Source organism: Bos mutus, chromosome 7, assembly GCF_027580195.1.
Source record: "Bos mutus isolate GX-2022 chromosome 7, NWIPB_WYAK_1.1, whole genome shotgun sequence".
NCBI classification, from domain to species: Eukaryota; Metazoa; Chordata; class Mammalia; order Artiodactyla; family Bovidae; genus Bos; species Bos mutus.
Genome location: NC_091623.1, coordinates 52,177,143 through 52,200,932, shown reverse-complemented (window position 1 = coordinate 52,200,932; position 23,790 = coordinate 52,177,143). Strand labels below are relative to the sequence as shown.

Sequence of the window (23,790 nt, the reverse complement as noted above, 5' to 3'; positions counted from 1 at the left end):
CTTTATGATTGACTGGTTTGATTTCCTTGCAGTCCAAGGGACTCTTCAAGAGTCTTCTCCAGCACCACAGTTCGAAGGCATCAATTCTTTGGCACTCAGCCTTCTTTATGATCCCTCACATGTGTACATGACTATTGGAAAAACCATTGCTTTGAATACACGGACCTTTATCGGCAAAGTAATATCTTTGCTTTTTAAGACACTGTCTCCTTAATACATATTTATTAACACATAATTTATATTTAACACATGATCTATCTTTAACATATATTTATCACGTAGTTACTCTGTGCCAGACACAGTGCTAGGGAGTCAATAGCCAGGGGAACACAGGATGGCAGGGTCCATCGTGGTGGCCTCGATGTCTGCCCCCAGGGCACTTGTGGCCAGGCTCAGACATGGACGGACCTGTGGGCAGCCTGCGACTCTCTCCTCCTCATTAATTTCACTATCAAACACTCCCAGCATCACAAGTTGTAGGTCTTATTTATTAAATATTTAACTAGGAGGAACCCAGCTGAGATGAAACCTCTCATTTGTGGCAGCCCCAGGAGAGAAGAACACGGGGCCTGCTGCTGGGATTAAGTGCGGCTGACGGGTGAGACCCAGGGTGCCGGAGGGGTCCACAGGCGGGGACATCCCTCATCTGAGGCGGAAAGACCCAGAGATAAAGAGAGCTGGGCCTTTTCCCAGTCTCACACAGGATGCCAAGGGGTGATGGAGCCAGGGACAGGACACTTATAAAAGTCTACAGCCAGAATAGGTAAATTCATAAAGAAAGAATGCAGACTAGCAACCGGGGGAGGAAGTGGGGGTGGGGAGTGACTGCTTAATAGGTGTGGGGTTTCCTTTTGGGGTGATGAAAATGTCCTGGAACGAGACTGGTGTACAATACTGTGAGTGCACTAAATGCCACTGAACTGTACACTTTAAAATGGCTGATGATCTAAATGGAAAAATAATTTGAAAAAGAACAGTTATATGTATTAATAAAACTGAAACACCTTGTTGTACACCTGAAACTTAACACAACACTGTTAATCAACTATGTAATATACAAAATACAGATTAAAAAATAAAAAGGTTGATGGTTAATTATATGTGAATTTTACTACCATCTTTTAAAAAATGGAAAAATTACCCATTATAAAGAGTTCTGTTTCCTCTACTCCAACTATTAGCTCTAAGGCTGATGAACTAATTTCTTAAAAATTAACACATTTATGTACGAAGTGCTCACTACCCACATCCCTGGCCCCCTACTTAGCACAAGGAACCATCATATCATTTATGCTCACGGTCCTGGGAGGGAGATGCCAACAGGTCCTTGGTTTTACAGAGAGGTGAATCCACAGCTCAGAGAGGGTAAGTGCCTTGCCCTAGGTCACACAGCTCCAACTCCAGTCCACCTACTGTCTGAGTGTTCTTAACTACCCAGTGCTCTCTGCCAATCCCAGCGGAACTTTAGAATCACCTGGGGAGTTTTTTTAAATCCCCATGCCTAGGGATAGTCCTGGACCAATCTCATCACCATCTGTGGGGTGAGGCTCAGGGCATCAGCATCTTTAAAACTTTGAGGTAGACTGCAACTAGAGCCAACCTCACCTGGGGGATTTTGCTGAGATACAGTTTGGGATTGAGCAGGTCTGGGGTGAGGGACAGAGATTCTCATTTCCAACAAGCTCCCCTCCAGGAAGGTTCTGCAACAGCACATCCACAGAATTTGCCACGATGACGGAATGCTCTCATCTGTAAGGTCTGATACAATAGTTACTAGCCACACATGGTAACTAAGCACGTGACATTTGGCTGCTGCAACTAAGGGACTGACTTGTTTATTTTGTTTAATTGTAATGAATTTTTAAGTGGAAATAGCTCTGTGGGGCTAGTGGCTACCTTACTGGGCAGTGTAGGTCTAGACAAATTCCAAGGAAAGAAAGATGCAAGACATCCAACAGGTTAGAAAAAATTATATCCTCAAACTTGAATAAATAACGTAGAGTCTTGAAAATAACCCAGAGCTCATTCTCTTTGCCTGTGTCATTTTTCTTCTTAATTTTTGGCTGCACCACCCAGCATGCCGGATCTTAGTTCCCTGATGAGGAATCGAACCTGCACTCCCTGCAGCAGAAGTTGGGAGTCTTAAACACTAGATGGCTAGGGAAGTCCCTGACTACATCTTTAAGTGACCCAAGACCTGGCACAAAGGATGAGAAGACATCTTCAAGAGCCAAAAAGTTGATTTTTCTCCGTTTTTTTTTTTTTTTAAAGCATCTCTCACCTGCTCAGAAACCCTCGCCTGTTCCCTTCATCAGCCCTACCTTGGGTCTCCCCAACCTACCCCTTTCACCATCTAGACAGAATCCTCTAGGAAAGAGACCGCCAGCCTCACCACACCTGCTCCTCATCTTTCCTGCTCCCTGCTGCTGCTGCTAAGTCACGTCAGTCGTGTTCGACTCTGTGCGACCCCATAGACGGCAGCTCACCAGGCTCTTCTGTCCCTGGGATTCTCCAGGCAAGAACACTGGAGTGGGTTGCCATTTCCTTCTCCAATGCATGAGAGTGAAAAGTGAAAGTGAAGTCACTCAGTCATGTCCAACTCTTAGCGACCCCATGGACTGCAGCCTATCAGGCTCCTCCGTCCATGGGATTTTCCAGGCAAGAGTACTGGAGTGGGTCGCCAGTGCCTTCTCCGTTCCTGCTCCCTGCTGCTGCTACTGCTAAGTTGCTTCAGTTGTGTCTGACTCTGTGCGACCCCATAGACGGCAGCCCACCAGGCTCCCCCGTCCCTGGGATTCTCTAGGCAAGAACACTGGAGTGGGTTGCCATTTCCTTCTCCAATGCATGAAAGTGAAAAGTGAAAGTGAAGTCACTCAGTCGTGTCCGACTCTTCGCGACCCCATGGACTGCAGCCTACCAGGCTCCTCCGTCCATGGGATTTTCCAGGCAAGAGTACTGGAGTGGGGTGCCATCGCCTTCTCCGTCCTGCTCCCTAGAGCGACCCAAATCAAGCCCACACCTCTCCTCAGATCTCTTCTAGTTCAGGTGTCAGTACCAACACCCTCTGTCTTCACCACCCTGTCTTCTCTCCTGCTTTATTTCTGCACTGTAGCACTTAACCGCACGTCAACTGGAGCCTTTATGTGGTCCTTGGTCTGTCCCCCAGCTAGATGTTAGCCGCATCAGGGCAGAGGTTTGGGTCTGTCTGTCTGTGTCTGTGTTCTAGTGCTTGTACTAAGGAGAAAGCAAAGAGCTTCAGCCACCTGTCAAGCATCTACACTGTGCCAAGCATGATATTTTTCACTCATCATATTGATTTCATCCTTAAAACATCCCTGGGCAGAAAACACTATTCCCATTGTGCGGATGAAGAAACTGAGGATCGCTGAAGTTCAATATCTTTCCTCTCTGACAGTTGGCAACACCAACTGTCAGAGAGGGCCCCAGTCCTGGCTGACCTCAATGTCTCTTAACTATTCCCTTATACTATCTCTTCCTATAGGCATGCCAACCTCTCTGAAGCACACGTTTTCCCAGGCATAACCTGAGCATCTGCCCCATCTGGGCCTTTGTTCCTGCCATGCCATTAGCTGTCCCATGAGGTTTCCCCATTTGTTAGATGTGAGACCTTGGCAGAGCACTGGTGCAAGCCAGGAGTGGAGGAGACCACCTTCCAGAAAAAAAGAGTGGAGTTAAGATGCCCAAAGAAAGTAAAAGTTGTTTCCAGCAAGAACGAGTCCTTGTCCTTCAGAGCCAGGGATCGAGTTTAGTCTCTGAGCCTCAGTGCGAACATATGTTACACGGGGGCAAAAATAAACCCACCAAGCCCGCAGGACTGATGTAAAGATTAAATCAGTCAAAGAGCTTCCCATCTAGCCTGAGGACTCCTAAGCTCTCCATACAGAGACGCTACCAACTAGACTTGAAAAACACTTCCTCTTTATTGGAGCTCCAGTGAAATTCCAGGCACGAACAGGCATAAGGACTGAAGAGACGAAACCCATCATAAATGCGGCAAATGATCCAGTTGCTTTTGGGGGGACAGCAAGGCGCAGATCCTGTTTGGTTAGTTGGAAGAGCTGTGACTAGCACTAAATGCTTGGACAGCTTGCTCTAAATCACGTGGTAGCTACCACACCCTGAAATAAGAGGGTTTTCAGCACCAACATAAGCACACAATAATAAGGGCAAACTCTGATTCCACACCCACCATGTGCCAGGCATTAAGTGCTGTTTAAGCCTTATAACAACCCCACGAGACAGGAACTCATGTTATACCCATTTTACAGATGAGGAAATTGAGGTCCAGAAGGTGAAGTACTTGTCCAGCATTAAGAGGTTGGAAAGAAGCAGAGCTGGGATTTAACCCAGGTAGCCTGGTTCTACAGCCCTCCCTCTTAACCACTACACTGCTTCAAACCCGATGTAGAATCAAAGAACCCCTCAGTGTCTATAGAACCTGGTGCCACTTCCCCAAAAGCTATCTGTGACAGATGTCTCTAGAGAAAATGGAGCTAACGATGCGACCAGGGACATCACAAAGGAAACACAGATAGCCCGTATGGATCTGGAAAATGCTCTGCATCTTTGCAAACTGAAGAAACGTATATTGCATCACAAAGAGAGTCCATTTTTTTTCACTTATCTGATTGGTTATGATGTAAAATCAAGGACAGCTAGCTGGGCCACATGATCAGGGAAACAGGACCTCAGAGTTTAAAAAGACACAGTCTAGCTGTTCCTGGCAACCTGGCCCCAAAGCCTGATAGATGACCCAGCCATGCCACCTCCAGCAATCTGTCCTAAGGAAATAGTGAGGTCCTTGTAGTGTGGCTGGTATTGGAGGAAAGACAGCAAAACACTGTGTACACACAAAAGACCCTATTTTCTGTGATGGAAAACAAAAGGTATACACGTGTCAGGTGGAAAACAGGAATGATGCTGCCATTTCCTTTGGAGTAAAAGTCTTCTCTGTGGTCCACACAATCTACCCTTGTCACCTGCCTCCCTGCACCTCCCCTCCCTTGCCTGACACATAGGAGGTGCTCAGTAAACATTTTTGAATGAATGAATTTATCATGAACGCACTCTTCTCCCCCTTCACATCTCCAAGCTTATCTGTCTCAGGGGTGTCCTAGACATGCCCAAGGCCAGCCCTGGGTGTGGAGACTAAAGAAACAGAACCACTGTCTCTTCCAGCAGTACTCACCATGCCAGGAGCCCAAAGAAAGTGAGACACGATTTAAAAACTGGGCAACAGAAGGAGAAGGAGAGAGAAAGGAAGGTTGCAGCAGCTTTCATTCCAACATTTTCCAACTCCAGCTGAGACTTCCTTCTATATACTCATCTATATTTACATCAACGAATCTGTCAGTAGCAAGCCTGTTGCTGATAGTGTGGGATCTAAAGTTCAGAGAAAGCTGGCTCAGACACCCAGCTAGCAAGAGAAACTGTAAGTAAAATTTCAGTAACCCCCAAACCCTAAATCCACCCACTCAAGGAATCCGTGACATCTTTTACATCAAGATTTCTCAGTCTCTGCAATATTGACATCTAGGGTTGGATAGTTTTTCATGGATGGGAGCAGGAGTGTGCCGTCCTATGCATTTTAGGATGCTCAGTACATCCCCAGCTTCTATCTGCTAAGTACCAGTGGCACCCCGCCCTCCACATTCGTGACAACCAAAAATATCTCCAGACATTGCCAAAAGTCCCCTGGAAGGCAAAATCACCCCCCAGTTCAAAAGCACTGCTCCACATGCAGCCTAGGAAAAACTCCAAACCAATCAACTGTTCTTTCCATACTCCTCCTCGACTTCCCAAATTTCAAGTCACCTAGTCTCCAAATCTCTTTTCAGATTCAAGGAAAGAGGCGGCAACAGTTTTAAGACTTGAATGCAACCTCTAGACCAGATTATTTTCAGTCTGAAAATATTCAGCACTGTGGACACAGCTTTACGCACAAAGATGTTCATTGTGCTGTTGTTTATAAACAAAACAAATGACTGGGGTTGGTTACAAGAAGTATGGTATATCCATAAAGTGGAATGTCATCAGATATTAGCAACAGTCTTTTCTGGAGTTGATGCCAACCCATACAGCACCACTGTGTGGATTTAAATAAGACGCCCCTTTAGCAAGTTGTTAGGTCCATCTGTCAAAAGATTGTCATAATATCTTCATTTTGCTAGAACAAGATACTTAAGCTTTCATCATCTGAGAAACTAAAATAATAAATGTACAGTTATGATAGGAGATACAATACCCTTGTGCAGTGTGCAGTCTATACAGCTCTACACGGTAGTCCTGATGTTGCTGTCCAGGAATATCTAGTGGCATGGAAATGTGTTCATAAAAGCTTATATCCATAAGCATAGATGGAATGAAATAGATTAAAATGTCACCAGAGATTCACTCTGGATAGGAGAGTATGCATGTATTTCATATTCTTTGTACTTCAGATATTCAACAAATGAAGAGGATAGGCCTCCTGGAGGAGGTTACTTTTGGGCTGAGACTTAAACGAAGAGAAGGAGTCAGCCATTGGGAGACCTGGAGAAACAATGATGCAAGCGGCGGGAAGCGCCAGCACAGATGCCTCCAGATGCAAAAGCCGGATTTGAGCAAAAAGGGTCAGTGGGGCTGGGACAGAGTGGAAGGGGTAGAGAATGGAAGAAATGAGATCAAAGACAAAACAGGGACTTTTTAGATCATGAGGGGCCTTGTAGAACCTAGTACATCTATAATCTGCAATCTCTGACCAGTGAGGAAGCATCTGGGACATTTACCCAACCTACTTGGAAGAGACATATTCCATTAGCCCACCACTATTAACCAAGGGAGCAAAATCCAAGGAATTCCACTTTTAGTCCCAGTACTGAAATTAAAAAAAAAAATGGAAGTGCTGTTTCCAGAATTTTAATAATCTTTGTCAAGAACACTGTTAATTTTCCTCATCACTACTCAAACACTCGTGCATCATACAATGTGGGAACTGTTGGGGGATGTGAGGAAGGTACATCACTGTTCCCTGCCCTCAAGGAGCTTTCTAATGGGAGGTAAGACACAAGCATACCATCTTACTGCTTTTCACAAAGCAAGCAAGAGTCACTTAGCATTGAGGGTGGTAAGTGGAAGGATTCAATCTCCAAGCCAATAAGAACATCAAGTATCAGAGACCCAGACACGGACACCCACCCTTCCACACACCCTGAGATCTAACACCACCCATCCACCCACCCATCCATCCATTTCCATCCATCTATTCATCCATCCATTCATCTTTTTACTCTTCAGTCCAGTCACCTGCCATCTATTATCCACTCATGTATTTACCCATTCATCCTTTCTTTCCTTCATCACTCATTCATTCATCCATCTGTCTACCACCCATCTCCTTATCACCCATCAATCTACTTACCCACCCACTTATAACCCATCCATCCAGTATCATTCATCTTTTCTTTGTCTCATCAATCCATCCTGCCCTCCTTCATTCCATCTAACCCATTCACCTATTTGTCCATCTGTCCAACCATCCACAAATCTATCCAACTATCCACTCATCTGCATAAGATACTTCTCCCCTCTAAATCACAAATATTCATCAATGATCCTAAACTTTAGACTCTGTTGTGATTAGGAACAGGCCAAATTGTTAAAATTCTACATTCTAACAACTCTTCCAAAAAATTTTGACTATTCTAATTTGTGCAAGACCCAAATGCTCCAAGTCCTTATAAGACCTGCACAGAAGCTGGCCTATTCTCACTGGTTTGAAGTCTTTGATGTCTTCAAAGATGGTACACTTAGAAAGCAGGGTATGGTTAGAAGAAGGGGAAGTTGTAAGCAGACTGGAAAGAGCCTGGCAGTGGGGTATAGGGAATGGGAGAGGAAGTTGATCAGGGATATAGACAAGGATTGCTGAGATGAGAAAAAATTTGCCTGGGCCTTGGAATCATGGAATTCTAGTATCTACAAATATTGATAACATGACCCCCCTGATTGTTTTCCCCTTGAATTCTACATTGGCGCAATGGTGGTTCAGTTGATAATCCAGGAAGATGGGGTCTCAAGATAGATACCAAAGAATAAGAGAGATCAAGGGGATTAAGAGCCTTGGCAAGCAAAGGCAGAATAATAACTAATACTATGCAGCACGTAGGACTTTCCTGGTGGCTCAAGTGGTAACGAATCTGCCTGAAATGCAGGAAGCCTAGGTTTGATCCCTGGGTTGGGAAAATCCCTTGGAGAAGAGAATGGCAACCCACTCCGGTATTCTTGCCTAGAGAATTCCATGGACAGAGGAGCCTGCCAGGCTACAGTTGATGGGGTTGCAAAGAGTCAGACACGACTGAGCGACGAACACTTTCACTTTCACATAGCACCTACTATGTGTCATGCACTATTCCAAGCATTGGGTCAGAAAGGCCACTCAAATAAGCCCATCCTTCCTTCTTCCCTCTCATCAATCCATTGTTCCATTCATCCATATATAAACACATATAGCGCTAAGTTCCAGGCACTATTTTCTAAGCGTAACATGTATTAACTAATTTGATCTTCCCAGATAGGTGCTATTAGAACCCCCTTTAGACAAACTGGGAAACTGAGGCATAGAATAACTTAAATGACTTGAGCAAGGTCACACAGCTAGTGACTAGCAAGAGTTAGTATTGGAACCCCATTCCCCTGGCTCCAGAGTCCATGCTCTCAAATCAGCCCTGATACCCCTCTACTAACAGCAATTGCCAATGCCTAAGACACAGGTTGACTTTCAGAAGACAAGGAAGAACAGAGGCTGTCTGGCTGACCCAGCCCTTAGAGAGAAGGATGGGTAGACTGTGAAATGGCTTAGCCAGTGCCTGTCAGATGGCTGGTGTTCCATAAATGCTGATGAATCTCAGCTGATTCTAGCTGAAGCGACATTCCCAAGTACACAGACTAAAATTAACACCTTGAATTCATTCATTCCAAAATTATTTATTCAGTACTGCAGCACTGTTCATAATAGCAAAAAAAAACAAGAAACCTGGAAACATCCCAAATGTCCATCATCCAGGAAGGTGGATAAATTGTTGTATCATCGCAGAATATAATATTATACGGAGAAAAATAAATGACCTCCAGCTACACTCAAATAAGAGAGATGAATCTTAGAAACATACAATTGAGTGAAAAAAGCAAGGGCAAGTTCCAGAAGGCTAAAAAGGCTCAGAAACCACGAAAGTAAAACATTAGAGTTAAGGCATATGTAAATGTGTGATAAAACATCTTTAAAAAGAAAGAAAGGGAATAAGACACACCCAATCCAGGGGCTTCCCTGGTGGCTCAGTGGTAAACAAGCCGCTTGCCAGTGCCAGAGACATGGGTTCGATCCCTGGTCTGGGAAGATTCCACACGTTGTGCAGAGCAACTAAGCCCATGCGTCTAACTACTGAGCTTGTGCTCCAGAGCCTGGGAACCAGAGCTACTGAAGCCCGCGTGCCCTAGAGCCCGAGCTCCAAGGCAAGAGAAGCCACCACAATGAGGAGCCTGCACTCCACAACCAGAGCGCAGCCCCTGCTCCCTGAAACTAGAGAGAGCCCACGCAGTAACGAAGACCCACCACAGCCTAAGTAAATAAATGAATAAATAAATAAAATTACACACCCAATCCAAGAGAGAGTGTTGCCTTTGGGGGAGTGAGTCGGGGAGGGGCGGGAAGCCAAGGCAGGGTCAGAGGCTATAGGTAGAAGTAAATTACTGAGCATGTTCTAGTTCAGAGGGATCCCCAAACCAGCAGGATCAGCAGCTCCTGGGAACTTGCTAGAAATGAAAATTCTCGGGTTCCACCCGAAACCTTTTGAATCGGAAACTCTGGGGGCAAAGCCCAACCACCTGTGCTTCAACAGCCCCCCAGGACACAGTGGTGTGGGCCCAAGGGTAAGCATCTCGGCCCTGCAGCAGGTGCTGCTGACGCTGCAGGCCTGGGGACCACACTTTGGGAGCCACTGTTCTAGTTCTTTACTCAGGTAGTGGATCCATCAGTGTGTTTCCATATGGTATTAAAATAAATAAGGAAAAACAAACGAAAGGAGAGACAATATTCAGAATGTGTTGTGAACCCAGAACAGGATTAAAGCAAGTCACTGTTCAAATAAGGTGCAAGAAAACATCCCAGAGTCACGTATTCAGCTACTGTAGGTGCCAAGCACAGGGCCATAGTGGTGACCACAACAGACCTAGCCCTGGCAATCATGGATCTACAGTATCCATTCTGATACTCTCCCCCATTCCGATGCTTTTTACAAAATAATCATATCCACCACATGCTTTCATGTATCTTTTAATCCTCTCATGATGTCCTGGTTGTAGGACTATTATGCCCATTTTACAGACGAAGAGACTGAGGCACAGCTACTGGGAGTTGGAGCTAAGATGCACAACCGGGGCCACCTATTCCCAAACCCTTTGCTTCACCTCCACCAGTATCACCTTCCCTCCCAACCTCTTCTCCTTTTAGCCTCCAACCCTAGTGCTTATTACTCAAACAAGCACATCCCTCCGTGGACACCACAAACATTTCATAGCAGCAAGTGAGGATCAGCAGAGGTTCCCATGCCCATTATTACTAATAAAGGAAATAATAAAGGTTAATGGAATAAAAAAACACAACAGGTTCTCCAAACTTATGGTTGCTGGCAGGGGGCGGGGGAAGGATGGGGAGAAGGGACAGTTAGGGAGCTTGGGATGGACATGTACACACTGCTATATTTTAAATGGATAACCAACAAGGACCTATTTTATAAGACAGGGAAATATCCCAATACAAAATAAGAAGTCTTTTTAAAACAAACAAACAAACCAAGAGTGCCTCTTCAAATAAAGAAAATCCCCTTGCCAAAAAAAATTTTTGTTAATTAAAATTAAATGGATAACCAACAAGGACCTACTGTACAGCACAGGGCACTCTCTTCAAGGTTATGTGGCAGCCTGGATGGGAGAAGAGTTTAGGGGAGAATGGATACATGTATATGGATGGCTGAGCCCCTTTGCTGTTCTCCTGAAACTATCACAACATTGTTAATCAGCTATACTCCAGGATCAAATAAAAAGTTTAATTAAAAAAAAAGTTTTAAAAAAGGATATAGCAAGTTCTGGAAGGTCAGAAACTGGGTAACCCCCTCACAGAACAAGTTCTAGGTCTGTACCCAAGTCTCGTTTAAGACGAAATCTGTCGGTTTTATTCTTAAGATCAGACTTCGCCCTCCTGCAAACGCTTGTATAAAAATACTTTAAAATTGGTTTAAAATTATATAATACTTTACGCACAGACCTAAAATGAGAACAGAACTTAACAGCATGAATATTATTTACTGGCAGGTGGGCGATGAAATTGCGTTTTCCTTCATTGCTCCGTGGAGGGGGCGGGGTGGGCCTCTTAAATAGTGTTGTTGGGGGAAGGGCTGCTAATACCCGAGTTCCAGGTCCAACCTGAGTAAAGAACACCTTATAGGAAGACCCAAGAATGTTCCCAAGCTGAAAAGAAGATAAAGCCGCCTCTGACCCAAGAGAGACGACAAAACTTGATCCGTATTTAACTCTGGAATTTCGCGCTTCAGAGCTGGGATCTCTCTCGCATTAGCTGCCTTAAATAAGTAGCTTCCAAAAGCACAATTCATTCCAAGATAAAGTCTCAGCTTTTCAGAGGAAAAAAAGTTACTTATCTTCATCTTTCCTGGGCACTGGCACCATCTCTGGCTCCCTACATCCCTGGGGTGTTAAGAATTCACTAGTAGATCGATAGCGAGCCGGAAGCAGCTGAATAGCACAGGGAGCTCAGCTTGGTGCTCTTCGATGACCTAGAGGGCTGGGATGCGAGGGTGGGTGGGAGGCTCAGGAAGGAGGGGATATATGTATACCTATAGCTGATTCACATTGTTGTCCAGCAGAAACCAGCGCAACACTGCAATGCAATTATCCTCCAGTTAAAAAGAAAAACTCAACAGTAGGGCCACCAAAGTCCTTGTTAGCCCCAAATTGCTGGGCTTTTCAAGATGTTAAAACCAGGACAGGGCCAGGCAAACAGGGACATCTGGTCACCCTACCCAGACAAGGACTAACGCCCGGTGGTTTTTGAACACCTGGATTCCTCTCCTGGAATGTTCCTTGTCTTCCTCTATGCTCCCAGGAAGTGAGGGAGAAGGGAGAAAGAAGAAAGACAGAAACTGTTGGGGAAGGGAAGGGGATGTAATCTAACTGCAAAGCTGAGCAGGGGTCTACTGCTCAACTCTCAGGAGTCGCCCAGGACGGCCACAGCAACTGTCCTAGGCCTGCAGTCTCCATCCTGCGTTGGACCCTTTGGCTCAGAAGAAGGAGAAGGGGTGGGGCAGGGAAGCTAATTATACACTTTGAAACTCCCTCACCTTGTCACCCACAAAGGAAGGAACCAAGGGAGAGGAAGACAATTTTACCTCAGACCAAAGAGAATAGAAAAATAGGTCAAGTGGCCATGTATTTCTCCTCCCCGCCCCCAACTTAAAGCTTCCAGAGAGAAAGGAGAACGCAAATGGGCTTCCAAAGGGGAAAGGGGGAGGGGAGGGATAAATTAAGGCTTTGGGATTGAGATAAACAGACCACTATATAAAAAATAGGCAAACAGCAAGGACCTGCTGTACAGCCCAGGGAACTGTATTCAATAGTTTATAATAATCTATAAGGGAAAAGACTCTGAAAAAAAATACATATGCATAACTGAATCTTAAAGCTTTAAGCTGTATATCTGAAACTAACAACACTGTAAATCAATTGTATTTCAATTTAAAAGAAAAGGGTGCACGCTCAGATTAATAAATCCAAACCAGCCAGTCAACAGAGGGGCCCTTCTCTCCCACTCCTACCCAGAGAGCCTGGTTTCTCGACAACGTTTCCAAAATAGAACGTAAGGAGAAGAAAGTACTCTCCAATGTGATGGTTCATGCATTTTGGAGCTTTCTCTGTAACAGGAAACTGGGCTGAGCATTTCTCATGCCTGATCCCCTGTGACCTCCTCGAGAGTCTGCCCAGGAACATGAACTCAGAAGCAATATCCTCATCAACTGCATGAGGAAACTGAGGCTCTGATGCTCAAGGCTACTCGTGAGTCATCTGAACCCAGGCCTGGCTGACCTAAAGCTCACAGTGCTCTCCCTCACCTCTGTTATATTTCACGGTACCACCTGCATCCTTTTATGAGGAGCTGAGTTAGCATCCCTGGAAATGTATAAACTGGGGCTTCAGGATGAACGATAGACCCCATATCTCTGGACTGATTCCACCTTCCTAGCGGTGCCTTCCATGGTTGAAGGAGTGCATGTGTGTGCTTGCTACTGGGCGAGCAATGGGGCGGGGTGTCCATAAGCTCCAGGTACCCAACAGAAATCAAGCCTGAATATTCACTGGAAAGGGACTGATGCTGAAGCGCCGATACTTTGGCCACCTGAAGTGAAGAGCCAACTCACTGGAAAAGACTCTGATGCTGGGAAAGATTGAGGGCAAGAGGAGAAGGGGGTGGCAGAGGATGAGATGGCTGGACGGCCTCACTGACTGAGTGGACATGAATTCGAGCAAACTCCGGGAGATAGTGCAGGACAGGGAAGTCTGGCGTGCTACAGTCCATGGGGTCACAAAGAGTCAGACATGACTTAGCTACCGAACAACAACCCAACAGATGTCCCCTCAAAAGCCCCAGGGGAAGACTCCACTCTCAAGGGGCCACTGCTCCCCGATTTCTCTAGCACTAACACTTCAGAGATCTTCTTTGGTCTATTAACCTCATGTATACACATGCCTCCCATCATCCTACCATCCGAACCTAAAACCCACTGAAAACCTAAAACATGGGTACACAGGTGAATCAGATCCCTTTAATTTGGAAAATGGGTAAAGAGGGACATTTTTGTCATTCATTGGACAAACATTTATGGAGTACCTACTTTGTGCCAAATGTGCTGGGGTGGCAGTGGGGAAAAGGGTGGTGGGCAAAGGTCTCACAGCCTCAGAGGTCGACTTTTTATTGCCGAGGCACCGAACCAAAGCACCCCTCTCCATCAGAGACCTTCTTCTGCCACACTGGAGATTCCACTCCATTGCTAGACTTCAAACCAGAGCAGGCACATAGCTTCATATGACATCCTCACCCCTTCTAATTTCTCTGACTGGCACTTACTGCTATCACTTCTGCTACTCTCCACACATCCACAACCCTTTATGCTAAACCCTTGAGGCCAGACGCACTTTGGAGCTTAGAACACGCTGCTTTTAAAGGGATCACAGGATGGGAATGCAAAATGGCACAACCACTTTGGAAAACAGTTTGGCGTTCTCTTACAAAGCTAAACACATTCTTACCACATAACCCAGCAAACCTACTCCTGGGTATTTATCTGAGAAATAAAATGTACCTTCCCAAATGTTCCCACTAAAACCCATCTACCAATGTTTGTAGCAGCTCTATTCATAATCGCCCAAACTGGAAACACCCAAAATGTCCTGGGAAATGGAAGAATGCACTCTGCTCCAACCATCCCATGGAATACGACTCAGCACTCAAAAGAATGAATAAATGATACACACAACAACATGAGTGAATCTCAAAGGCTGCGTCCTGTCTGATTCTATTTATATGACCTCCTAAAAAAGGCAAAACTGTAAGGATATAAAGAGTCTTCTCAGATAGCTCAGTGGTAAAGAATCCGCCTGCCAATGCAGAAGCCTCGATCCCTGGATTGAGAAGATCCTCTGGAGAAGGAAATGGCAACCCACTCCAGTATACTTGCCTAGGAAATCCCATGGACAGAAGAACCTGGTGGTCTACAGTCCATGGGGTCAAAAAGAGTCGGACACAACTTTGTGACTAGACAACAGCAATAAGGATGGAAAAAAGATCAGGGCTTGCATAGTGGGATGCTGACTCAGAGAGGACCAGGGGATATTCTAGGTTGATGAAATTATTCCCTATTTTGATTCTGGTGTTGGCTACATGACTGCATGCATCTGTCAAAACTCAGAACTATATGCTTAAAAGGGTGAATTTCACTGGAAGTAATTTATATTGAATACTTCAATAAACCCGGTTTTTGAGAAAAAGAAAAAAAAAAAAGGATGCATCTATGATGTGACCTGGATACTCCAACTATAACTTGTGGACAAACAGCATGGTCAATCCCTGGAGGCTTGTTAGAAAAGACCCCACCCCAGTGACTTCATGGTGCAATGGTAGCCTGTCTGACTCCAGCGTGCGTGCTAAGTTGCTACAGTTGTGTCTGACTCTGTGACCCCATGGACTGTAGCCCACCAGGCTCCTCCGTCCATGGGATTCTCCAGGTGAGAATACTGGAGTGGGTTGTCATGCCCTCCTCCAGGGGAATCTTCCTGACCCAGGGATGGAACCCCCGTCTCTTATGTCTCCTGTACTGGCAGGTGAGTTCTTCACCATTGAGTCACCTGGGAAGCCCCATCTGACTTCAAACCCCACTCCAAACTTGCTGGACAAAACTCACCATTTTAACAAGGCAATCCTCACACTCAGTTAAGTCTAGAAAGTACTACAATGTATATAAATAACACTTGCAGTGGGATGGCTGGAGCAGCACCCCAGAATCAAGCATACCTACCATTTCTTCAGTAAAATATACCAAAATGCACACCACGCTAAGTCGCTTCAGTCATGTCCAACTCTTTTCAACCCTATGGACTGAAGCCTGCCAGGCTCCTCTGCCCATGGGATTCTCTAGGCAAGAATACTGGAGTGGGTTGCCATATCTTCCTGCAAGGGATCTTCCCAATCCAGGGAGTGAATCTGCACCTCCATGCCTCCTGCATTGGCAGGTGGGTTCTTTACCACTAGCACCATCTGGGAAGCCCAAAATGCACACCAAGTAGGATCAATGAAGACCGTAAATTAAGAGTAGACACTGGGGTCAGCTCCAGGTAGGTTTTTAACTCCTCAATGAGCTGATCTTTTATTTGTCAGCATTTGGGGATTGTGGAGGGGAAAAAAAAAATCCCAAGGGAAAAGTCACACTAATATCTACTCCACAGAGTTTTGCTCTTCTGGAAATATCTGCCACACTGATCTAGGAGAAGAATCAGATAGCCATTCTCCCTTGCCCTTCTAGCACAATCTACTTTTCTGAGTGGGCCAAGGCTCTGATAATATGCTCCAACATCTCCCAGGGCGTCGACGTCTGCTTCCGATACAGAACATTCCTCTTTAGAGAGTTTTTTATTAAAAAAAAAAAAAGTGGGCATCTGATGTGAGGGCACTCTGGGTTTCTCACTGAGATTCCCGAAAATAAAGGGTGAAAACCTGGGATCCTGCATGTGCTTCAGGAGAAGGAGCAGGATAAGACAGAGACCAGAGTCTGCGGCTCTTGCCATGGCCCACATTCCTACACAGTGCTCAGGGGACGATCTGCTGGCATCAGCAGGGCTGGAGGAAGATGACATTCACACTGGCGCCAGGAAGAGCGTCAGGAGTGAGTGGCATTAAATGGGGGCTTGAGGAAGGTTGACAGATGCACCTTATTGAGCTGACAGATTTGAGCTCTTTAGAAGTCATCATCAGAGCCCGTCACAGCCATATTTAAATCAGCCTTCCCATCCACGAGAACACGGAACCCAGGTGTGTGGTCCAGACAGCTCTGCTGACTGGACTCCTTCGAGAGTGAAGGAAACCAATGGAAACCCGAACATCAAAGATTTCCATGTGGGTTTTCTGACTTAGGAAGAGAAAAATGAAATTCCTGAGAATCTCTTTAAATCTGCTGGCTTCAAGCTGAAGCTGCCGAGGACAGTGGGGTGCAGAAATGGAGCTTGGGGCGGGGTGGTGGATCACAGTGGCAAAGTGCCCATGAGCATGGAGAATGCAAGGTTGCACCCTCCGCCAGCGTACCATGCTGGAATTTGCATGTGGAGGTAACGCTTAGGCCCTAGGAGCCCACAGCCAAGTTCATGGGATGCGTAATGACTCCTCCTTCACATGACAGTGAGAAATCTGCTTTGCCCACTCACCTGCGACCCTCAGTAAATGCTACTTCCAAGTACACGTCATCCGCTATTAGGTACAAACTCAAAGAGAAACGCCTTCCCCACAAAGTTCCACCAAAGACACACACAAGAATGATCCCAGCACCACAGTCTGGAAATTACTCAAATGGCCCTCAACCATAGAACGGAGAGCTACACTGCAGAGAGTCAACAATAAAGTAGCACACAGTGTTGAGAAGGAAAACCAACAATGACCTGAAGTGACATGGATCCATCTCACAGACAGATTGTTGAGCGGGGAAAAAAAAAAAAAGCCAGACACAGAGGAACACAGCCTCTGACTCCATTTCCAGGAGGCTTAAAAGGAGTCCAAATGAACCCATGGGGTCAGAAGTCGGGGTAGCGGTAACCCTTGTAGGGGGATTAACTGGAAGGGGGCAGGAGGGGACTTTTGGGGAGCTGGTCACTTTCTTTTCCTTGGCCCAGATGCTAATGGCATGAATGTTCACTTACTAAGCTGGACTTGACTTGGGTACTTTCCTCTCTATATATAAACACAGGGAAATATATACATATATGTAAGTCATTACTTTTAAAGTTCTAAATAAGTACTTAAACACATTTTTGAATGGCAGAAATATTTGGATACTCAAGTCAATGTTCTGCCCCGGTACCCTGACTCCTCATGTTTCCATACATCCCGTCTCTTTGCACTGGCCCAGATTTCCTTACCCAGCCCCCATCTCTCTGTCCCCTCCCCTCTCATCCTTTCTCCTTCCCCCCGCTCCTCCCCAGAAAGCTCAGTCCTGGATGATTCTGCTTGGGGACAGATTAGGGGAGTGGAGAGCTCTCCCCTTTGACCCTTTGAGAGTGGGACTGTATAATGTGTTTGCTGCCTCGGGCCCAGAGAGTGAACAGAAACTGACAGCAAACAGCAAAATGCACAAACTCATCACGAAGCTCCTGAGAGCATGAAAGCCAGAGAAAACCTCTCAAGGACCGAATGCTCCCAGGTCACCTGCATCTCTCTTTTAAGATTCCTCCTTCCAAAGGACTGTTGCCATCCCCTCCCCAACAGTCCTCTGATCTGCAGGATTCAAGCTGGACTGGGGTGAGCTAAGGACACATTTGGACTCCCACCTTCTTCCTTTCCTCTTAGAAGACTCTAAATACAGGCTCCGGAAGGCAATCTAAAACCATTTTCAACCCGGAAACCTGTCAGCCCAGTGAATCCTTCCTGGGCACCTCCGACTTATCTGATCCTGCACACACTGACATCTTGCCATTCTCTGTGCCCTCCTACTCCTCCAGGGATTGAGAGGAGACAGGCAGAGTGAATACAAGACGCCGGACCATTTCAACAGATCATCACAAGGTTGAAACTTGGGAGGCAAAGACCTGGCTCCTGCCTGGGGCACCCATCAAAATGACATCATGATTAGTGGTACACCCCTCCCAAAAGACAGCCGCTGAACCTCTGAATTTTCACCACCCTCCAAGTAGACTGTTCACACACACTCCAAAAGCTCAGAGCCCTCTGTTGCAGTTTCGGCGCCCAGAAGCCCAAATCCTGCTCAAAGTGGATCCACCAGCCAACATGTTCCTCCAATAAGCAACCCCAGGACCACCCAGGGCTCAGCCTTGTAGGGTGTATAACAGTCAAAACCATATGCAAAGAGGATGGGGGGCTCATCAGTGAAGCCCAGGGACCCAGCCAGTCCTGTTCATTTTTACACTGAGGGCAGCCAGTTGGAACCCAGCCGAGGAGCGGCACACTTGGGCACGGCACGGTGTCCGGCCAGCCTGGGGAGCAGGGTGCATTCCCCCGACTTGGAATCTGGGTCATGCTTAGATAACTGCTAGAAAGCCCGACTAATTACCCATCCTTGTCTGCCTACATCTCAACAGATGTTAAGCCCTCCTCAAGGTTTATTTCAAGCAGGCACGAATTTAAAGAAACACGGGGGGATCTGCATTTTAATAGCATCTCCACAGAGGGAAATCTGGACTCCACCTTCTTCCTCTGGAGCTTTAATTTAAAAAAAAAAAAAAAAGGCATTTACCTGCCTGAGATGTCCACATGGAGGCTGACTCTCCTGGTGTCCCCTCCTGGGTCTCTAGGGTGGAAGAAGCCGATTCCAACCCAAGGCCTGACACGGCACCCCAGGAAGGACCTGGCACCTCATTTTCTCTTGTCCTGTCTTTCTTATGGAAGTGGCCCATCCTGGGTCTTTCAGGTCAGGGCCCCAGATGGGGCAAACTGGGATGTATCCTACACCCCGAAAGATGATGAGATCCCTAATCAGTGGCAGAAGGCAATGGAACCTGCAGACATGGGGGAGAATAAATGCCCCTCATCCCTTCCCAGCCAGCGGCCCACTAGGGAATATTCATTCTGGCCAGTGCTGGCCCCTCCGTATGAAGGCCATATGCTCTCATACTGGCTCTTGGCCCTGGGAGCCCCTAGGTCCCCTCCTTGAGAGGGCGGCCCCCAACCTCGGGGCCAGCAGAGGTGGAGAGGCTGAGAGCTGAGACTGGGCCCGGCTCTAGAGATAACCGTGGACTCTGGTGAGGGGCGGCTAGGGAAACCCAGCCAAGGCCTTCCCCCGCCCCGGTCCTTCCCCTGCCCCGGCCAGAGCACCCAGGCCCTGGCCGGGTCCATGCTCATTCCGGAGAACTCTGACCCACCCGGAACTGGCTCTAAAGGCCCCTGTACGACCCCCAGGGCCCAGCCCTCCTTCCGAAATCGGTCCTTAGAAGGAATCCACTCCCCCTGGCACCCCCCAACCCCAAGCCTGCACAGTAGCTCAACCCAGATCGGGGTGGAGAGACGCTCCGCACTCCTCCCTGGTGCCCCCTCTCCCACCCCCTGGAAGACCCCCCCCACCACCACCTCCCATCAACCCCCGGGTCTCTCTCCCAGCCTGGAAGAGGGGAAGCGGAGGGAGGAGGGGGAGGCGCAGCTGCCGGGGGTTCGGGGCAAAGGATATGGCCATTCGGTGATCTTTTTGGCGTATTTTCTCACCACGTTGTCCTCGCTGAAGAGGAATAGAGACCGGTTGACCGTGAGGCAGTTCTGTCGGACGGGGATGGGGTTGTAGAGGGCCATGGTCCGCGCTCTCTGCGCCATTGACTGCTTGTACATCCTTTGCGCCCCGGGCTGCCCGCCCTGCCGGCTGCCCCCGGCTCCTCGCCCGCCTCCGGCGCCCACGACCACCCCGGCGGCTGCCCCGGAGCCTCCTCCCCGTAGCGGGCCGGCATCTCGTCTCCGAAGCGGGCCATTCTGCAAAGAGCAAAGGGCTCCGGGTTACGCTGCGGCGAACGATGCGGAAGGCGCCGCCGCCGCCGCCGATGCTGTGAAGACGGCGGCCGGAGCTGCGACTGCGGAGACGCTCCACGGCCCAGCCCATCGGGCGGCGGCGGCTCGGCGCCTCGGGTCGGGGGCTCACAAGGCGGCTGCCCGGCCCCAGCCGGGGATAGCAGCAGCTCGGGACATCTTCCTGGCTGACCCCGGAGAAGGAGGGGCTGGAGGAGGGTGCGGGGGCGGGGCGCGGGGGCCGGGGAAGGGGGGAGGGGAGAGAGAAGCGAGGCAAAAAATAACCGAGGAAGGAATCCAGGCAATCCCCAATCCACCCACTCCGGAAAAAAAAAAAGGGAGGGGGGGAAGGCAGTTTAAAAAAAAAAAAACGCACACCCCCTTTAAGACTCGAAGGATTTGCAAAGGACTCCCCCCGGGACGCAGTGGAAGCTTCAAATCCCCTCCGGGGTCCGGGTCAGGCTGGCATCTTGCAAAAGCAGTGCGCTCGGCCCATTAAAACAGTTTTTATTTAAAAAAAAAAAAAAAAGCAAGTCTTTCCTGGGGGGAAGGGGAAAGGCAGCCCCCAAATTACAAAAGAAAAAAAAAAAAAGAAAAGAAACAACCCTTTCTGTTTTGAGTTCCTAGACCTTAAAAATGCTGAAAGATCTGTAGCCAAAAAATTAAATTAAGAGTATTAAGGGGAAAGGAAAGAAGGGGAAGGGGGAGGGAAACACTCCGAAGAGGTCTTAAGGAGTCTTGAAGCCGCAGGGTCCCGGTGATTTTTTTTTCCTTCCTGAATCACCAGCGGCTGCCTCTTCTGCCCAAGGAGGAGTGTGAATGTGCGTGTGCGCGCAGCGTTTCACTCAACCGTGCCTCATCTTGGGGTTAAATTGCAGCAATGAAATCCTGAAAATTCCCAACAAGAGGGAAAAAAAAAACGAGAGAGAGAGCGCGAGAGGGGAGAGGGATGCGCGGTTCTCTTAGCCGCTCAATAGCTGCTCCGGATGCTGCAATGCCTAGCGTCCACCACCCCTCTCCCCGCCCCAATGCCTCCTCCTCCTTCTTCTCTAGATTTTGCTAAAATAAGACTGGTGTGGAAGGATGGCGGGGGGAAGAGGAAAGAAGTGGGGGAAACGGGCGCAAAGGTCTGAACCACTGGCCAGCGAAGCTCCAAAGAGGAGCGTTTGATGAGTTTAACGGGAGAAAGACCCACCCCAAGTGGGGGACACATGATGGCCTGCGACCAATCGCGGAGGCGCGAGGGGACCTGGCTCCGCGGAGTTTTGTGGGGGAGAGAGGGGACAGCCGGATGGTCGGGTGGCAAGGGGGAAGTTGGGACGACAGATTTCTCCTCCCTTGGGAGGAAACCTTGTTTTCCAACGGGTTCCATTTCGGTTGCAGACAGCCGGACGCTCCTAGCATCTTGCAAGGAGAAGGAGGGAGGAAGAAACTTACAGACAGAGAAGGATGGAAATGCAAGTCTAGGGTCCTCTACCCAAATTTGCTCTATTTAGCAATACACCAATTTGAAAAACCGGGAGCATGGTTTGATGATACTTCTGTGAAAGTTTCAAATCACCCAGGCCCTGCAAACTGGAATGAAATATTGACCCCTGTCTTCGGAAAGACCCTCAGGGGTGTCAAATCTGAATGGCCAGGAGCAGATAACTAACCAGGTCCTGCTTGGCTGGATAAAGGTCTGGCTTATGTGTGTCCCATGGTGTTTGCTTCCCTCCAGAGCCACTACAGGGCCTTTTTTATATTGTGAAACTGAAAACACACAGAAAAATACCCAGAGCATAAATACACAGTTTAAGAATTTGCTGTGAAACAAACACACATGAAACCAACACCCAAGTTCAGATGGAAAGGGCACCTTGCTGCCTCTCTGGAAACAGACATATACCCATTCTCCTCAGCAATGTAACCACATCCTGACTGTATGGTATTAATAACTTTGCTATTCTTTATACTTTTACTACTTTACTGTGCATTCCTAAACAATACAGTTCCACTTTGCATCTCCTTAGATTTTCAATGAGTATGTGTGTGTGTGCTACATCACTTCGGTCTTGTCTGACTCTTTTGCAACCCTAAGGACTGTTGCCTGCCAGGCTTCTCTGTCCATGGGATTCCCCAGGCCAGAATACTGGAGTGGGTTGCCATTTCCTTCTCCAGGGGATCTTCCCAATCCAGGGATCGAACCTGAGTCTTTTATGTCTCCTGCATTGGCCTTCAGGTTCTTTACCACTTGTGCTACCTGGGAAGCCCCTTATATGAATATAATCATCAGTATATGCTCTATGATGTCTGATTTCTTTGGTTCAACATTATGTCTTTGACATAGAGAAGACTGTAGTTGCCAAGGTGGGTAGAGGGTAGGTGGCAAAGGGGAGGACTGTGAGTTTGGGATAAGTGTATGCAAACTATTATATACAGAATGGATGAACAAGATCCTACTGTATAGCACAGAGAACTATACAGTTCATAAACCATAATGGAAAAGAATACGAAAAAGAATGTATGTGTGTATACACACACACACACACACACACACATATATATATATATATAAAACTGAATCACTTTGCTGTATGGCAGAAATTAACACATTGTAAATCAACTGTAATTCAATGAAATAAGATTTTTTAATTGTCTTTAAGATTCATCTACTTTTGTCACATGTAACTGCAACTGATCGCATTTTCACTGCTGTATAGTATTTCAGTGAAAGAATAGCCAGAATCTGTTTACCCATTATCTTCTTGATACATATCTAAGTTGTTTCCAGTTGAGGCTCTTAAACAAATTCCTGCTTTGAGTAATCCTGGTTCCTATAAGTATACATTTCTATAGGAAGAGCCTTAAGCATGGAATTTCTGGGTCCCAAGTAGCATATCTTCAGATTTGTAATATGTCATTAAACTGTCTTCCAAAGTGGTTTCTTTCTACCAAGAAACCACTGAATTTTCACAAAAGCAATATATCGACTGGAAGGCAGGGGTGAGGGAGGAGAAAGGGAAGAGGATGAAGAAGATAAATATTTTTCCAAGCTTCAGCTGGTCGAATCCTAGTTAGTGCTCTCCCATCAGTATCTGTATCAGTATTGTATCAGATACTGTTTAGTATCTCCAGGAGGAGAAGGGGACAACAGAGGATAAGATGGTTGGATGGCATCTCTGACTCGACGGACATGAGTTTGAGCAAGCTCCAGGAGTTGGTGTTAGACAGGGAAGCCTGGCACCCTGCAGTCCATGGGGTCAGAAAAAGTCAGATAGGACTGAGTGACTGAACTGAACTGAACATCAGTATTTGAGTTCATTTGAAACACACTAGAAAAGGTGACTTTACATAAATTCTCCATTCTGTGCCTGTGGGTAAGACTTTACAGGTTGCTTGTAGCACTTTCGAGATTTTCTATCTTGTCAAGGTATGGACAAAATGATTAAACCAAGAGTGATCAGAGTTGCAAGGAGATGGGT

General features: G+C 47.1%; 1 protein-coding gene across 1 annotated transcript in view; it reads right to left on the bottom strand.

The window, feature by feature from the left end:
* CACNA1A (calcium voltage-gated channel subunit alpha1 A) overlaps window positions 1–20,507 on the bottom strand; it is a 253,453-nt gene extending 232,946 nt beyond the window's left edge. The window contains 2 exon segments of the mRNA XM_070373554.1: window positions 20,002–20,256; window positions 20,259–20,507. Of these exon segments, the coding sequence (XP_070229655.1) occupies window positions 20,002–20,256; window positions 20,259–20,292 (289 nt within the window). The 5' untranslated portion in view covers window positions 20,293–20,507.
* Between the last annotated feature and the right edge of the window lie 3,283 nt (window positions 20,508–23,790).